Source organism: Athene noctua, chromosome 1, assembly GCF_965140245.1.
Source record: "Athene noctua chromosome 1, bAthNoc1.hap1.1, whole genome shotgun sequence".
NCBI classification, from domain to species: Eukaryota; Metazoa; Chordata; class Aves; order Strigiformes; family Strigidae; genus Athene; species Athene noctua.
The window spans coordinates 99,624,713-99,643,724 of NC_134037.1; the positions used below are offsets into that span (position 1 = coordinate 99,624,713).

The 19,012-nt window shown below is 35.9% G+C and overlaps 1 protein-coding gene across 1 annotated transcript in view; it reads right to left on the reverse strand.

Annotated features, from left to right (window-relative positions):
* CAMKMT (calmodulin-lysine N-methyltransferase) overlaps window positions 1–19,012 on the reverse strand; it is a 222,004-nt gene that overhangs the window by 8,537 nt on the left and 194,455 nt on the right. Inside the window, exons 8-9 of the mRNA XM_074897092.1 lie at window positions 11,237–11,311; window positions 4,187–4,250 (exon numbers count right to left, since the gene is read on the reverse strand). Coding sequence (XP_074753193.1) covers window positions 4,187–4,250; window positions 11,237–11,311 — 139 coding nt within the window. The remainder of the gene's footprint in view (window positions 1–4,186; window positions 4,251–11,236; window positions 11,312–19,012) is intronic.

The following is a 19,012-nucleotide window of genomic DNA, read 5'->3' on the forward strand; positions in this document are numbered from 1 at the left end:
CAAAATAAAACACAGAAAAAGCATACAAAACATACAATCAATGCAAAATCCATTTATTAGCATATGACCATGCAAAGACTGTAAATAATGATTTTCTTTTTTCACTCTCTCACACAGAAGAGTACCTCCCATTTGCTGTGAGTGGAATTACAACAATGTAAAACAAGGCAAAATGGGAGGCAAATCAGACCAATCATTATTTTTTTAAGGCTATTTTAAACTACCTGAGCAGCGCAACCAGATTTGACCTTAAATTGGTAAATCACATTTAAAGCAGGACTTAATGTTCTTGCATAGCAATTCTGGATCCTTCAAGATGATCAGGCCATTTATGATGCCCAGGCAATACACTATGGTCCATTAGCTAATTTTTTGTTCATCCTTCTGTATTTAAGAAAACAAAAATGACTGTACCTTGAACTGATAGATTTTAGACTCTGCAAAGTACTAGACCAAAACCTGACCTACTTGATATAGCATCTCTTGAAATCTTATTTGCAAAATTAATTCTAATTGGCTGAATACTGTGTTCTGTCACATGGAATGAAAACTGGTTGAAGAGCTGTAAACAAAGGTTAATACCAGCCAACAGCATATCACACTGAGGGGAGCCACAAAGTTTCCTGTGAGTTCTTGTATTTAACTTCTATATTAACGAGAGCTAAGACTAATTTGTGAGGCGTTGGAATCAACCAAAGAGACAAAAAAATATTTTTAGGGATCTGAAGAAGTTATAAAATGATTAGATGCTGTAGAAGAATATTTGACTTGAGAAAATGCAATAGTGCATACCACAGGAAAAAAGTGATCAGAAGAGAATTTCAGTGAGAACTCTGGAAAGTTACAGTGCTGACACAAATACTTGGTGAAGAGGGTAGGGAACAAATCTGTGTGTTACAGCTCTTGCACACACATGCTGAGACAACGCACAGTGAGGCAACAATAAAAACTCTACATCAGTATCTATGGTACTAATGTGTACTTAAAAGACTCCAATCAATAATACCACAACACTGTATTCTCACAATGCCTTTGTGAGATAGGAAAACATTATTATCCTCACCTTCCTCATGGGAAATTTAAGCACAAAGGAGACCTAGGGCAATACCCAAAGCAACTCCCTTCTGTTCATTTGTGTAGCTATAACTTTAATTCTGTGGCTAAATATGAGGTGCAAAGGGGTGTAACTCCCACCAGAGGCACTGGAATTGCTTATGTAAATGTTAGGTCTGAATATAGGCTCAGCTCAGGATGAAAAACATTAAACACAGGAAATACACAATTGGTTCCCTCACATCCTTTGCAAGGTTTAATGTCATCAGACAGAAGCGGGCAGAAAAGGGAGCCTTCAGCTGAGGATCCTCCTCCTCCTGCTGCCATCTCACGCTCCCCAGAATGTTCTGCAGAGGCCCTTCCTGGCATAAAAAGGATGAGACTCCTCTGGAGTCCCTCATCCTCATGGGCAGCTTCACATAGAGGTCACTGTCACAGGAAACATGTCCCCCCACCCATGTCTTACTAACCACACAATTCACGTGGGGACTTCGGGAACGGCTAAACCTCGTGAATGGAGACTGCTGGAGGCCGCATGCTCTGCATCAGCCACCGATCCAGCAGTTTTGATGAGGAAGCAATGCTCATACAACATCACCCCCTTGCAGATTTCCATTTGGAGTCACCAGTCCATGCGGTCAGTCATTCCTTCTCGTACTCTCTATAGACTACTTCAAATTTAATTTGAAAGAGAAATACAGTAAAATAGAATGTAACATTGTGCGAAATATCTCCTAAAATGAGACCAAAAAATCTCGAAGTAACTTTGAAAATGGGGAATGGCTTTTTATAGCAATCACTACACAGTTACTTTTGAATAGCTCCTTAGTTGCCATAAAAACCCATTCACCTACTGAATTTAGTGTGATCTGAAACACCTGAGGATCTTGTCCTTGCTGATAAAAACAAGAAATCATGATTAAGTTCAATAGTACAATAATCTCCTCAAAACTGGCAAGTACTATGGAGGTACTATAGTCAATTCTGGTCTGTTATAATCTGGATTTAAAGCATTTTCTTGCCAACTGCATGATCTCTGTGATCCTGCTACCTGTTGTGGGGCTGCATTCACATTTCTAATTTTAAAATGTTTTTCATTTCCTGGTTGCTGTACAATAAAAAATTACACCAGTGGCCTGGATCTACATTTGATGGACTATCCTAAAGTTGTTTAAGTCTTAATTCAAAAGTGCCTCCCAGTTTAGGAACATGTTTAAAGTTCAAAATGCTTTCCTCAGCCAGGAAAATACTTCCAGTAAACTTGAGAACAAAACACAGAGGAAAATGTCAGTTGATAGTCTGAAGTGTCACTAAAATACTGCAATAAGATAATGGGACAGATGTTCCCATTTCGAAAATGACTAAGTTTACTCATCAATCATTATTAAATGCAGTCTTATTTGCTGGTAATACTCATGCCTCAATAGCTTCCCATTGACTTCCTTAGGATTTTGAATGGATAGGCCACAGAAGAATCAAAGCCTTCATAAAAAATATTCTTAATTAGGGAAATATCCAAACAAGCCACTGCTCATTCTGAGATTTAAATTAAAAGTATATTTTAACGATAGGAAAAAATAAAACCTAATGCTGGCAAATCAGGTAGCTTGCTTATAAAGAAGAATAAGATATAGACATTAAGGATAAATTTCTTTGGTGTAAAATTTCAGTGCCTATTTCTTACAATTGGTTTATGGGTGACATTTGCCTTTATAACAAATTCAGATAGAAATTTCAGCCCCCAGTAACTTTGCAAACTGCTCCTTTCTGCCTATGTGAATTTCTGGTCCTCTGGTATGAGCATTGATCTCGGCCGAAAAAAAAATACTTTTTGCATTTTTTTAAACTAGGATCAGCTTTGTGGTTCAGATCACCTCTGGTCCCAAAAATCACTGCACTCTGACAACTGATTGTACATCATGAAAGTCAGAATGCATCACTCTGGGCAGGAGCTGCTTAACCTCCCCTTGCTGCCACTAACATAAATATCTGGGTGACCTTTTCCTCAGGGTGGCTACATTTCTCCCGTCTTCCTGGCAGTCTTGCTCCACAGCTCATTAAAATAATTCAGTCTTAAGTAACTTGGCTTAGGTCACTCAGGAAATTCTATGATAGAACCAAGAATAGAAACCTGATCACTCTTAGCAAAGAATGGGATTACTTACATGACTAAAACAAGTTGGTTTCTTAAGCCTTTGCACGTTTGGGTCTTCTATTCCTTTTACAGAGAAAATCTCTTGTACAAAAAGTACAATACAATTTTTAAATAAAGTTTGGAGAATGCATTGCTAACATGAAATACTTTTGGTTTGAAATGGAAAGTTTACTTTACTGGAAGATTTGTATGTTAAGCATGAGATAAAATTCCTGTTTCAAACTGCTACTTACAGCAATTAGCAATTACTTTACATGTTTTCTCATATTGCCATTTTGATACCTTCTTTTTTTGTTGTTGTTGTGTATATGTGCATAACAGCTTTTTTTTTTTTTCTTCCTATAGGCCTCTAATTTAACAGCCTAATAGATTGAGATTGGTAAAATATTTCCTCAGTGATAGCCATGTAGAACATGTAAGCATTTTATGAAGAGCTTAATTTCCTTATGTTCTAAGGTAGAAAACATGTAAACACAGGGCTTACTGTAAAAAAAGTTTTAGACTACAATATATGCATAAGGGTTTTGTTAATTTTATATAAACAGAAATGAAAAGAAAAAATATTATCTGATAATAAATAAATACACAATGACAAAGGTTACAATTGAAGGGATTACAAATGACAGAAGCCAACATAAAAACTTTCAATATTGTACTTTTACTTTAATATGAAGACATTATTATCAAAGGAAAATACTTGAGAAACGCTTTGATAAAAATAATCTCACACTATCTTTGAAGCGGTTTCATTTATTTTACTACCCACTGTGTTCCTTATCAGAAGGCCAAGTATAAGAAGTTTCCTAGTTTATGATTAGGAAAGAATCTGATAGATTAGAAGACTCAATTGAAGTTGGACATAATAAGTATTAAAGTATTACATGACATTAATCCTGCCATTCCATTACTCTCTCAATCATTGTGCACAGACTAATTATTCTGAAGCCAGTGTTCAGGAGAAAATAGAAACATACTTACACTGGGTTGGAGTAATCTCTTTATTGCATCAACAAGGCTAGCTCTGTACTGGTCCAGAAACAGGCTGACATTGAGAAGAGAACAGAATCCAGATTAAAATGGGTTTTCAATTCTAATGATACTAATGCAGATAAGTACAAGGCTAATTACATATGTTTACACAATGCTATAAAAGAGAAACTGTGGTCTACATTTCTGTCCAGTTCAGATACTTTTAAATATTAAAAAACACATAAACCCAAATATAATCTAAACCAAAGATAAAATATCAGCATGAAACAGATCTCTATATAGCTGAAATTCACAGATCACATATGCTAGCTATTAAAATACTACCATATCAGAAATCAGGATCAATATACCAAGATAGCATTTTACTTTTTTTTTTTTTTTTTATACAAGGGAAGGTGGAGTTTTAAAAAGTATTTTCTATTGTATTTCAGGTGTTGCTATTAAGGCTATTCTTCTTCCTTTTACCTTCACAGTTGTGGCATTAATTCGTTATTAATTTGTATTTGTTCTATTTATGTAGCTATCTCTATCTATCCCTATAAAGATTTACAAGGCTCTACCTCCTCTCTCGCTCAAGCACTGTTCAAATACACAATGACCCAGATCATACAGAGCTGTCCTCTCTCAAGAGTGAAATCCTTCATCTTCAGCATGGGTCCCGCAAGGATAGCAGCAGAGTCAATTTTCCCATGCAATGTTGCCAACATGCTCAGCCCTATTTTGGTGTGATTACCTCATGATTTGGGGATAATTCATTCTTCATACCCCTCAGTACCTTAATGTATATACTAATAGTGGCAACCAGGGTGCCAATCACTCTTGACTAGATATTTGTGGACATGTAGTTACTGTGGATGAGAGTGCATTTACAATGGTTAGTGAACAACTATCAGAGAGCAACGGATGCCTTTCAGTCCTTACTATCATGGGCTGCATTTATACTGGTGTTTCAGATAAGAAAGTCTGTCAAGCAGGCCACAAATAATGTGATTCTTTCTTCATTATTTTTCATGCTTTTTCTGTAATAAAACTGCTTCCCAGCCCATGTCAAGCTCAAGTTCTACACTACATGGCATTTTGTCCATTCTTTATGACTTTTTCCCATACTCCCCTTTCCTTTATTCTCAAACATCTTTCTTCTGAAGAGATGTGGGTAACTTTTTTCCGGGTTTGAAATTTCTAAAAGAATATAAAGAATGTATGAAAACACCGAAGAGAAAAAAGTGGTCTGCCAACCACATGCCAGTCATCAAGAACAGAGTATGTGTGGGTATTTAGGAAAAAACACTCCACAGCTACCAAGGAGAATACAATATTACATATCACAGGGTCAAGCAGCTGTGTAAGAGCTGCAAATTTTTGCTACTCAGGGGAAAAAAGAAAAAGCCTATCAGAAAACTTGTCAGTGACCAAATTTCACCAGTAAAAACTGGCAGAACTTCACATTGTTGAGAAAATATGGTAGACTAGGTAATCATACATTTCTTAAAGAATATTTCATACAGAAGTATAACCTTTTGAATTTCTTCTTAAGATACTGAAGTACTAGATAACAATTTCTCTGATAGCCTGCCCACAAGAAAATTTAAATTTTAGCAGTTGTCATGATGGTTGCCCTTCAGCCTTCAATAATCTTACTGGAAGAGTCTTACTGAAAAAATGCTGGTTTAAATTTAATTCATTGAAACAGCAGCTGATATTTCTTCTAACGTCTCCTGGGAGTTTTAATCATATTCACTTCAGGTAGATCCCTTTACAGATAGATACCATAAGACACTACTTCACTGGGAACTTAGCCACCTGCAGAAGAGGTGGAATATAGTGCATGAGTCCTCTCCCAAATGAATCACTAAAAATAATTAATTTTCTTCAATATGAAATATCACAAGCATGCAGACATTTAAGACTTGCTGAGATCCCGTGTAGACAGAAGTACATTCCAAATGAAAAATGCACTTATAATATTTTTATTTCTGAAAGCAGTGTAGTGGAAACAATTTTGGGGCAGCTTACCAATGCTAAAATTCTTTTTTCATGGACCTGCATCCATTCTCTCTTTTTTCAGTGAGACAGGGGCACAACTGCTGCTACCAATCTTGTTCCTTTACAGTGAGAGGATTTTACAGGCCTTTGTTCACCAGAAACTGAGTGTCTGAGAACTTAAAATGGTTACATGACCTGCTAGATTAGACAACTTCAATAATACCTTTTCTGTCCAATCCCAACTGATATTTTGGCAGTATGGGAGGTAGATTCTTAGCCCTCTTAGCTTAGAAAGTCCAGATAACCTGGGGCAGTTGCCTTGGCTCTGCTCCCAAGTTGTCCCTGCCCTCCAAAAGGCCTGTCCCTTGGAACAGGACCTACTTCAATTGAAAAGAGTCTCCAATATTGTGATTTCCAGTCTGTTGCTCTGTGAGTCATATAACCAGAAGGAGCAGAGAAGGCTGGAAGCAATGTTAATGCAATGCAGTGACTCCAGGGAACATCTCTATCCTCCCTCTGAGTTGAAGGATGCTCTGAATAAGGAAAATCTTGAAGAAGCCATTAGATAATCTGTGCTGCAGACAAGGCCAGCCAAGGATATGGCCCAGGCACAGAGATTTAGTCATACAATTTCTCTTACCAGTAGAATGTGTATGACTAAATATTACCACAGCATACTGAAAACGTACCCAAGACAACACTTTAAAGCTCACAACTCAGTGAAATTAAATAATGTATTGTTTTATACCATTCACACTCAGTTCTCACACCTCAATTCAAATTTGGCTTAGCTCACCATTATTTTAGTAGCAACGTTTCATGTTTATGTAGTAAGGATGCTATGAAAGCAGTAGCTCAGGACAGAAATAGCAAAGTTTTCTTGGGTCAGCAAGGAAGTTTTGGATCACAGGAGCAGAGAGGCCTGATGATTCAGCTTTTGTTTAGGCAGTACTCTTAACCTATGAAATCTGCATGAATATGCAGACAATCTTGTCATCTCTCTCCTTTTGTTTGTGTGGTTTTTTGTTGTTTTTTTTTTTTCTAATTTTAAAATACTATTATAACCAAAATGAAAGTGTATACCAAAACTTTACAGAACTAACAGTAAGCCATGAGGAAACAAACTGAAAACCCAAGTAGGCTCAGTTTGCTTCATGCTGATATCCTTTTATTTTGTGCCTTGAAACAAGGAACAGATATTTTATAGGCTATGACGTGAGCTTATTTTTCTTTTTGCATACTTCACAATTAGTAAAAGAGCTTAGTTTATAGGGGTACTTCAGGCATGATTATGTTCAGGTATAGTGCCTAGTGTATAGAGCCATTTATCTTTTTGTTCGCCTTCCAACTACACAGCTGACATAAACTGAAAAAACCCCTATTTCCATGTTGTCAGATTCCAATGCACTTGAAAGCATGTGCAAGAAATCAGGCTTAAAATGAGTACCAAATTTAAACTGAAGGACAGAGATCTTACTACATTCCTGCAAACAGATTTCCTTATATTAAATGAAATACACTAACAGAGACTAAATTGATGTATTTTAAGATAATGCTTTCAGTTAAGTTCTACATTCCTGGTGAATCCACAACTCCCCATGACTTCAGCAAAAATCTCAGCAGTGAAATTAATGTGGGATAGCGCCCCCCCCCCAAGCCTTCCGTTATGCAAATATTTATGCATATGCCAAACTTCAAGAATATAATAGTCTAAGTAAAGTGGGATATTATACATTTCAAAAATGATATGGGGATCTAGACCTTATACTGTCTCTACATTAAAATTATTTGTGAAAACTTGTTTCACAACAATGTCAAAGATTTTCCTATTGGCTCAGTCCTATTGGCGTTGACTCTCCTTGGATTAAAAATATCAGCAACTTTTTCCTAATAAAGAAAAGGATATACACTTCCTTTTAAATAATTAGAAATCTGAGGTTCTCGAGCTTTGGAAGAGTCTTGGTTTTGGCCTGTTACTTCTGCTATATTCATACTCACAATTCCAGCACCTGTGTAAGTTTATATTGACAAGTATAGGTCAAATGAAAGTCTAAACTTCTGGCAGCCCTCACCTGGCCTTAAAATTCCCCCTCAAAAATATGAGGTGGATGGATATGCTTTAAAATTTCCACTATTTTTTTCCAGTATATCCTTCTTCCAGGTGTGGCCTCACCAAGATTTTTTTCCCCCTTATTTTTATCTCATAGTTGACATTTTACAAGTTATTTCGGAATTGCTGAACCATGAAACTATTTTTATTGTCGAAATCCTGAATGGTTAAATAATGACTAGCTTTCACAGTTTGCCTCTTATTTATTTTATAATCTAGTTGAGCTACTAAATTTAGCTGTTAACTAATAGACTGTCTGTTCTGAGAAATAACTTATTTTCCACCCCTGCACACCAGGTTTATGAAAGTCTGACTGTAAATATATGAATATAAACATATCGCTGCTTGTTGTAATCATGTACATTTTTACTTGAACCTCCATGTGGATTTGGAATATGTTTATGAATAGAGCTTGTTTTCATGTAAATGGGATCAAGCAGTACCACTGGTTAGCTATTCAGAGAATCAGACAATATCACTGTTGCTGGAAATACTTGAATAAAAATTTATCCATGTACCTAATATTTGAACTCAGATTTTTTGCTTTCTAGTTCTCTGTTCTAATCTCAGATTTTATTGACTGACAATGAGCTATATGATGGTGTTAAACTAAATGCAATCTATTCTATCTGTTTTTATCGCTGCATACTTCAGGTTTCAGCTGAGGAGCTATAAGAAAGGAGATTTTTTTTTTTACTCTTCAATGGCAGCCCAAAAAATTCAGAGAGCAAAAATCCTGCCAACAGTTCTCAAGCCGATTCTATATCTCAGAAGAGAAATACATGAAAATGAAAAGATTTGAGTTTGATAAAGCATGGAACATTTTTTTGCCCAGCCTTTTCATGTACCAGAAAACCTAGTGTCCATAACTAAAAGAATGATTTCTAAAAGAAACAAACAATAAAGGGATTTTCATGCTTATTAAACTATATTTATGGGCACTTGCCACAAGAAAATACAGACAATTTGTGATAAAGCCACGTACTTTAAACTAACCTTCACATTTCTATTTATTTTTTAGAAATCTATAAATATTTATACACTTACCTGCATCTTAAGTGCTTCAAAATAAATGTACAAAATGCAGGGATTGCAAATGCATTATGTATTTTACCTGTCATGTTTGATTCTTTGTTTCCTAAAGAAACTACACTATTTCCAAACAGACTGGGAGGAATATTGGGCAAGAATATTACTGAAAAATACAACGTAAGTCTTGCTCCACTCTGCTGTACTCCCAGCACAAATAGGATGACATGGTGTGAGTATCAAGAATACAAGAGATGGCACAGCCAGGTTGTTTTGATATTTGTGTGAAGAACAAATTTAACTCTAAATCTCTTGGCAAGACCTTGCTTCACCCACATAATCTGGAGAACATCCATATGTGAGCCTTGTCTAAGCCTCCGAGAAGACTGCTGCCCTCCTGCTCATGTCCGCCAGCACTCTGATCTGACTTTCATACTTAATCTGATCTAATCCTGTCCAGCATTAACTTCATCTGTGCAATGAAACCTGGAGTATCCATTCTAATATTTGGTGAGGAAGGCATTTACTAAATTACTTGCTGAAATCATATGGTGTTGTTTAGCTCCTTATTTTAATCAGATGATGCATCTCTGAGGCACATTATCAGCGATTAGTTAGAAACCCTTCTCTGTCCTTTTTGGGAACAAAGAACTTTTCTGAAATTAAATGTTAAGACAAATGAAGCACTGTTGCATTCTGTCAACAAATAGGTATTAGAAAAAGAAAGAGATGACTAAACATACTTTATCCTGCGCTATAGAAAACCAGCAACTTTTGTGAAATAAGAAGAGTTTGCTTAAATAGCAAAATATCAGAGGGGAAAAAAAGAAAAAGCTTTAGAGGAATATTTTGTCAGAACCCACCTAAAAAGACCATTGTTTAAAAAGACAATAGACAGCTTCGTACTTCCCTTTGCCTTTTTCCTTTAACTATTTCTTAGTAAGGTACAGAAATCTGCTTTCCTAGGAAGTCCCTGTTTTCAGAATTTGGTCACAACAGTTATGTGCAACAAAACATAAACAGCCTTTTCTGTTTTGAACATTTAAAGGGTCAAGAGCAAATATCCATGAAGGAAAGACAGATTCATTTAAAAATATCTGCTCTCCTAAATGAAATTTGCACATCTCTTTTTCCACTGTCTCTGTTTATATAACACAAATAATTTATAATGCACCATTTTTAAAGTTAGCATGCAGCAAATACAGCACAGCACAATTCTGCAAATCCAGTATCAGAAAAGGGTTGTGTCAATAATGAAATCTATTTGCATAAATTATTAAACAATATACTATATTGTTACATGTATCTACCTTTCTATAAATTAAGTTCTGTACTCTTATTTTTTTACTAAGAATTCTCTTACACAATTAACACGTGCCTGTGTAAATAATATAAAGTCTATGTCAACAAATACTGCTGTCAAAATGATTTAAGAAACAGAATGTGATGGAGGAAAAAAAGGTTTTGAAAATCTTTTTTTTCCTCAGAAAGATTTTCCGGGGAGCAAAAAATATATCCCCTTATATCAATAGTCAGATCTTTCCTAAGAAGTAAGCTAATTGAGCTGTTTGTGTTGATAAACTCCCTTTTCTCCAGACTGTTCCTCACTGAGCCATAATTATTTGCAATTTGCCTAAGTCGTCCATTTACTGATACGTCAAGCATGAAACAGAGGCAATTCCAGAAAATGGAAATGCTTCTCAAAATCAATCTTTGGGAAATAATGTGGTAGAAGTTACTGTGTGATAGAAGACTACCTTATAACTGTCACATGGAGATGAATATTAATTTGTTGAGGTTAAGGTGGCTTTGTGCTTCATTTGTTGACTTTGCTTAGCCATCAGCAAGCAGCACAGTACAATTACTCCAGCAAAGCTATTTTTCTAACATGAGTTTTATGATTTTTATGTACTTACCAGTCAGCACACATAACAATGTCAAAATGTCCTTCCAGTTGAGAGACATCTGTCTCATTATCCCATCGTAAAATGCTAGAGGAAAAAAAGATTAAAAAAAAAATGAAAAGAAAAAAGGACTTACATTTTTCATCTTGAGATTTTAAAAGTATTAATATTATTCTCATGTGACACAGAAGTGTTTTAAAAAGTACACACTCGTTACTTTCAAAGATGAATGTAAAAATATTTTTCTGTAAATTTTTAAGGTTTTAAATCTCAAAGCTAAAGAGCTATTTTTTTTTTTTTAATAACAGAAAGGCAATCCACACAGGTTCTGATGAGTGGATCACCAAAAAATATGCATTTCTGAATTACTGGCACATGTATGGCTTCAGATTTTCACTCCTTAACACCACTGCACAAGGAACTGAAGTTGACAATCTGAATGAAACACAAATTTGCAGAATAGATGTGAATACATGGATCTCTGTTACATCTGGCAGACAAGTCAGTTGTGTTTCTCACTGATGAAGTGAGCAGTCACTTGGGCTGGAGGGAGGAGGGACAGGGTGAAAAAATGCCAAGCTTAACTTCAATGCCAGCTATGTTGCCTCAGGCAAGCTTAAAAATACAGTAGTGCTGACTCTGTCAGCACCTATTCTCTCACAGGTGATAAGTTGTTTAATTCTAACGTACGCAATAGTAGGCAAAAATGCACATATGTACAAAGTTTTTCTTTGCTTATAATTGCTGCCTATTTATGTAGCAGCTACAAAGGATTTCAGTACTTTGCTCTCATTTAAAAAACCAGCAACTAGTACTGGATATTACTACATACTTAAAGCATCATTACACTGAAGATTTGAAGCTGCATTTCTATTTCTAGGCTATTAAAAAAAAAAAAAAAGAATCTATCCTTCTTTTTAATTTCCTGGTTATTTCTAATAGAAAGTAGATAAATATTTATGGCAAAAGCACTTGTGGGGGAAGGGCCTAATCTGATCTTGTCAGGTTGTGCATGCTTATCTCAGTTTTGTATGAGTCTTGACCAAACAGACCCTTTAGTCTTCCCGCAGCTATAATCTACTTCTGGTTAAAAGCCATCTCCATTCACATCCTACTCTTAATATTTAACTGAGGATCAGTTATAATGTGTTCATTCAGAAATGTTCCCTAAGTATACAGGAAAAAAGGAAATTTTATACATTGACTATACTATATGCAAAAAAGGCTTGTAAATACGTAGGTGGATAGATAAAGAGCCATAAAGAATTAAGGTACCACAATATGCATGTACACATTGTATACAGAAACAAAATTTGAAAGAATGCTTTTCAAACATGAAAATTATGAAAGGAGAGGCCCAGTTGGTTGGGAAAGCTTTGATTATGTGGGGCTCAGTGTAACTGAACAGATCAGGACTCATTAGCCCATTTGCCCTCCTGGAATTTACTGTGACAATCCAAAGAGAGAAAAGAGTAGATTAATTTAATTTTTCCCCCTCAAATTGAAAGTAATCCAGATTTTAGAAGCCTAGGTAGCTTTGCACACTGGCACGCAGCAGGCATCCAGTAGTGGAAAGTGACAAAGGAGAGTTCTCACTCTCAGCTGCTGGCTGCCTGCTGGCTACCAGCGGCTTTTTCAACCCTGTTTCCGTGGAAACTTAGGTTAGAATGGTGAAAATTAGGTAAAGGTAAGTTTTGTGGGTTTAAAGCACGCACTCTAATACTTTAAGAATCCTGAAGCAGAACTGGAAATTGGTAGATGAACTGTGAGCCTTAAAAGGCCACCTTTGGTTTCATTGCTACAGAAACAGAGATCTGATCAGTACCACTATAGGGATTTGAATTACGATTTTTTTAACCCATATATTTACTATACTTCACACATGCAGTCCAGAAGGCAGCACAGGTGGCTCCTCCTGGAAAAAAAAACATCCTCTTTCACGTTACTGTCAGGTTCCCACTGAGCATCCAAAATACAGCATTTTCTGTGCACACCTACTGTAGGCACAAAGGAGTTTGTGTGGGTACGTAAAAGCTCAGAAACCATAACGCTGAGCAAACTATGGTATCAGTGAGTTGCCAGGAGCATGAGCAGTGGTGCAACGTGACTGGCATGTGTGCTGTTAGGAGGACTAAGCTAAGGACCCCACATCCAGTCATAAGCCAGTCTTCCTCCATTTTCCTGATCTAGCACCAGGGCTGCTCTTAAGTCTTTAGCTTCAGTACTGTTGCATTCCCAAAGACGTGATCATTATGAAAAGGCCAATGATAAATTTACACATAAGATTTTCAAAATCAACTTTGTCGTAAATTTTCAAAAGGTACAGGAAAATATTCCTGCGAAGAAATAACCACATAAAGTAAAGATAATTTATATTAAAAAAATATCAACAGGACTCATTTTGATCTCAGTCAGGATGTATGCACACTGGTTGGAGAGATGCAAAAAGCTGTATATATTTATCTATGCTATCTTTAGGCAAGTGCAAGTATGAGTAGTAAGGGAAGCACAGCTAGGGTATGTGAAGCTCAATACTGGCTACAACCTCCACAACTGTTTTGGTAGCTAACTCTGGGCTACCATATCTACATCATTATCCGTTTAATGCTTCCACAAATTCGCACGAGCCGCAGTCAAACATCTGTACCTGCACCTGTAAAGCAGACAAGCCCCCAGCATACCAGGGAATCAGACACAATTCTGCTCCAAGTCAGCATTATTACATCATTATCAGCGATGTCAGAATCAGCCCGATTCTGAATCAGAATCAGCTATTTTGAATTCTAGTGCTAATGAAAGTAGTGAATCAGAGTCAGGATGTATAAAAATACCATCGCTACACATACAAGTTCTTGTATTCCAACCACAATTCCTGAGTATGAAGTACAGAAAAATCCACCGATATTGCAAAACATCTCTGAGTAAGGTAAAGATGTGTATATATGTATCTAAATGCATGTATCTATACATAGTAAGGGAGTGAGGAAAAATAATTTTTTCATCAGGGAGGGCTTGGACATAGTGGTCAGACCTGAAAGAAATGCCAAAGGCACCATGAAGTAAGGGCTGATTGCATTTCCATTTAAAGAAAAGCACTGCTAAGAAACCCAAAAAAGTGTTAGCAACAGAAATCTGAAAATCTCAGTCTTTATGAAGTTTCCTTAAAAAAAAAAATAGATGTAAGTGTAAAAATACCATACCACAGAAAGTCTTTTAAATTGCCAGTATCATGTTGAGTGCAACCATGAAAAAATTGCAAGTCTTGTTAATATTTTCCTCTTGTTGCATTTCTAATAGTGCTAAATTAGTGGACATAAACCACTTTTTTCTAAAGTCAGTTTTCTTCCAGCAAAGTAAATTTTAAAGCTATAATATTTTTATGTCTTTCTTTAGAGGAAAGACACTACAGTACTAACAGCTGAAATTATTTTGTAAATTTGAAAAATGTGCTTTACTCTGTATGTCTGTCCAAGCCACACCTTCAATGGCTTTTTTGTAAAAGAAAACAACAAACAACTAACATATTTAAGGCTGTGTAATGCCCACTCTTGACATTATTTTGTGCTGGGTTATTTAACTCATGCAGGTTTAATTTCTTGCCATTGAAAACAGGCAACTCAGTTTCAGCCAAAAAGGATCTGAAAACCACTGGAAATATAAAACAATCTGGGAAAGCTTTTTTGGCTTCAACGGGAACATTAAAAAATGAAATAGGATGCAAGTGAAAAACACTACTGCCGCTGTTCAGCTACTGCTTAGGTCAAACTGATGATGGCTGAAACTTGGTACCTGCTAATGGCTGCTTTATGGCCTGTATCAAATGAATTTGACCAGTTTTCAGAGGAAAAGTACCCACGTCACACACTTATTACTATAATTAGCAATCTTGATGGTAGTCCTAGCAAAAAGGATAAGGACTGAATGAGCTACGGGGAATGAACTATCCTCTCACATGCAGAGGTGGCTCTTCCAGGTCAGGGATAAAGCATACTATCAAAATAGCCTGAGAAAATACGTACAGATGCTTCAGTAGTTTCTTAGGCTGTCAACCTTACACCATTCTAAACCAACAAATTCATTAAAAAAAGCCCCAAACAACACAATACGCAATCAATGAAAGCTTTTTTTTTTTTTTTTTCCTCCCTGATTTATCTTTTAAATTGACAAGCAAGCTAGAAAATGTGATTCGGTCAAGACGAAAAGAATTGCAATGATAATAGAACAAAAAGATCAACTAAGAAAATAGAAAATTTAAGTACTACCAATGTACCCCCAAACATCTTGCATTTCAAAGGGAAAAAAAAAAAAAAAAAAGACAACAAAAGAGCAAATATTGCAAGGATATTTACGGCAGCCAAGGCTGCATTTTCCCTGTACAGTATTCCTAATTTATGGAGGATAACCTGACAAATGTCGACACTCTTTCTTAGACTGGTAAAGTATCTCAGCAATCTACAACAAAAGACCTGATTTTACCAGGTTTTTATTTCTCATGCAAAATTCCTCATTACTATTATTATTCAACTTCTGTTATTCAGTGTTTGTCTTTCTAGTGTGTCTAGGCAGGTAACTTACATAAGAAAAAACAGGTTAAGTCTCTGATTATTAAAACTTGAAACATTTCCAAGTCCCTCTGAGATGTTCTTGTGATGAATGGCACAGGCTAGAGTAGCTCTCAAGTTGGCAGAAAAGTAGTTGTGCAGATAAAGACAAAAAAATCAAAATTATAAGAAAGGACAAAGGCACAAAAGCCTTACTTGCTTCAAAATGTATTAGCAGTTTTAATAAAGATAAAAAAAAATGTCCCATTTAGCAGATTAACAGCTACCAAGAACCCCTATCTACCCACCTCTTCTTTTCATATTTTAATTTAGGCTTCAGTCTTTGAAAAGCATTATCATAGGTAAGCACACAGGTTCAGGTAAAAGATTTTGTCTGAGGGTTTATATGACTTTTTCTATGACATTAACCAAGCAAGTTTGTTAACAGATTAACAAAAGCCATAATCAGGATGTTTCTCCTCACCTTGGTCTTTGTTTGAGATTCCTCAGTTTTGTATAAAGATCAAGAAGATGGACCTTAAATTAGTGACAACATGTATACCTATCATTACAACTCCTCAAAGGAGTCTTGCAAATATGCCTGTTATCATTTCCCCATCTCTCTCCTTATATTATTAGGTTGCTCTTATTTCCCCAGCTTCTTTCACCTTCTGTCTTACCTTCACTGCTTCACTTTGCCTTGTATTCTATCCATTATCTCATTCCCTACAGTACACACCTGGTTTTAAGGGACCAAGGTCAAATTTTCAACCACAGGTACTCAACATCAACTATTCTACCTTTCCCCTCATATTTCTAAGCAGTTTGAATGTGATATTTACAATTGCCGATGGACATTTCCTTCTAACAATCTCCTTGCAGGTTTCAGTAACTTCCTCATCATTTATCTGTGCTTGTCAAAGTATACTGATTATTTTTCTCAGCTAGGCTCAAAATCTGCACTTTATCCTCACTCTTTTGAACCTTTCTTCTCTCTTCAGCCCAGTAAAATCTTGCTATTCATTAGAACTTTTAATTCCACTATTTTCTCCCTGGGTTTTTTGAATTGTCTCTTATTGTTTTTTCAATGTGTTCTTCTAAAGATTATCTTCAAACCTTTCCCATATTTCTGATAATTTCACGATGTTCCACCTCAACCTCTTCTTCCTCTGAATTTTACTTCTGGGCTATCCCATCCATAAAAGCTAAACCCAACTACTCACTTTTCTAATGCACACTGTGTATCCAGACTCACAACTCGGTGTTTTTCACAGCCTCGGTGAGTGAGAAGCTCATCATCTCTGAAGAACAAGAAGGCACTTGTTGTTACCACCTTTTCCTTGATCCCTTTGGACATAACCACTAATTCCAGTCTGTAATCTAGACTTATCTTAGACCTTCTTCTATATTTGCATACCTCAACTCTGTTCAGATTTTGCTTCTTCTCTTTGCATAGACTCTCTAAGAAGTTTTTTGTCTACTCTCTCACCTTAAACTCTTGATCATGTCATCATCACTTACATCTTAACATCACAATATTCTTCTCTCTGCTCTTGAAAAATGCAGTCTTGCCCTATTAATATTTATTCAGTAGGCTGCTGCAAAGATTATTTTTCTTGCCTACAACCCTGATCTTGTCACGTTTCTCTTTGTACTCCTCCAGGTAAGTTGGAAGTCTTCTTTTCCAAATGTTTCACAACAGTTCACTTCCCTATTTTTTATCTCTCATTCAATATTGAAAGGACAAGTCCCTTCTTCAATCAGCCCTAATGTCAGTTTTCATCTTCCACTTAACTTTTCAAGCAAGCACTTTTACAATTTTCTTCCACTATGTTATCCATGAACATTCATAAACTTACTCCATTATCCTTGCAACTCTCCTTTAAAATAGTGCCTACAAAAACGGAAGAGAGGCTAGGCTGCTCTTGTGCCTCCGACTCTATCATGCTGAGTACAGTTATTCTTGTTATCCTTCCTCACCAAATCTATCTCTGGTCTTAAACCATAGGTTCTCTAATACAAACTGCCTATTTGCCCTGTGTTTATACAATGCCTGGTACAACAATTCATGATGAAACCTCATCACACTAATGTGGTAATACAAAAGAAGAAAAAACACCAAACCCAACTATGGGTCCCTTCTAACTTGAGATATTCTATGATTCTATGTAGGTTTTCCTGCCTAAAAGCTCCTTTTTTTCAAGTGTTTGATAAAGTTATGTGCTTCCCTTATTTATTCCTTATTCTGAGAACTTATTTTCTCTCTCTTACCCTGTACAACATATTTTGCTAAAATTCAGATGGGGACATTACAGTTTTGTCTTCAAAAATAACAGTCCTAACACACATTTCAGCATATAAAAAGCTACTAGGTTTGTGGGAAGTAATAAATACACTGCATGTAAATACAACGGTTGCAGAATTAAGTTTTCCATTTTGTGGACACACCACAGCCTAACATTCAGCACAAGTTATTTTTTAAAAAAAATTTTTTGGGCTATTTTTTTAAAAGAAGTGAGAATACTCTGTATAAAAATATTATTAATAAAAAAATACCACTGGTGTTTGTGAATTTGCCTTTTTACATCCCTCCTTTACATCAATACATTCTAAATCACTATTTAGAAGATTGACTACAGTTTTTAGCAAGGTTCATGTAGTTCATTATGCACAAAATGGATGGTTCTCACATTCTAATTCAGACTGATATGGTATAAAAACCCACATCATTCCAAAATGCAAGATAGCATAAGCACATGTGGCACAACTGTACTGGCAGGATCAGTGAATGAAAGCTTTGTAAAAGTTTGTTTTGTGTAAAAATATAAAGGAAAAAAAGACAGTTTCTTGCTCTATGGAAAATAGTCTATCCATGAATACAGGGTGGATAATCAAGGGAACAAGAATGAAAAACAATGTGAAGTGAACCAGGCAGGTCCAGAAGGATTGAATGAGAGGAAAAATTAGAAACATCAGAGATGTAATTCACAGGTGCTTAAATTCTGAGGACAGAAGGGACCACAATAAACATCCAAGATTTCAAGTCTCTATCAAGCCCATCTATCTCAGGAAATTAATATACGTGTTTCAGAAAGATATCCAACTCGATTTAAACATATTAACTGCTAAAGAAACTACCACTTCCCATGGAAAGATGTTCTAATGTATTATCAGTCTGTCAAATCTCATTTTTTTCTAGACTGAATTTGTCTAGCTTCAATTTCTACATCTTGTTAGGTACTTGTAA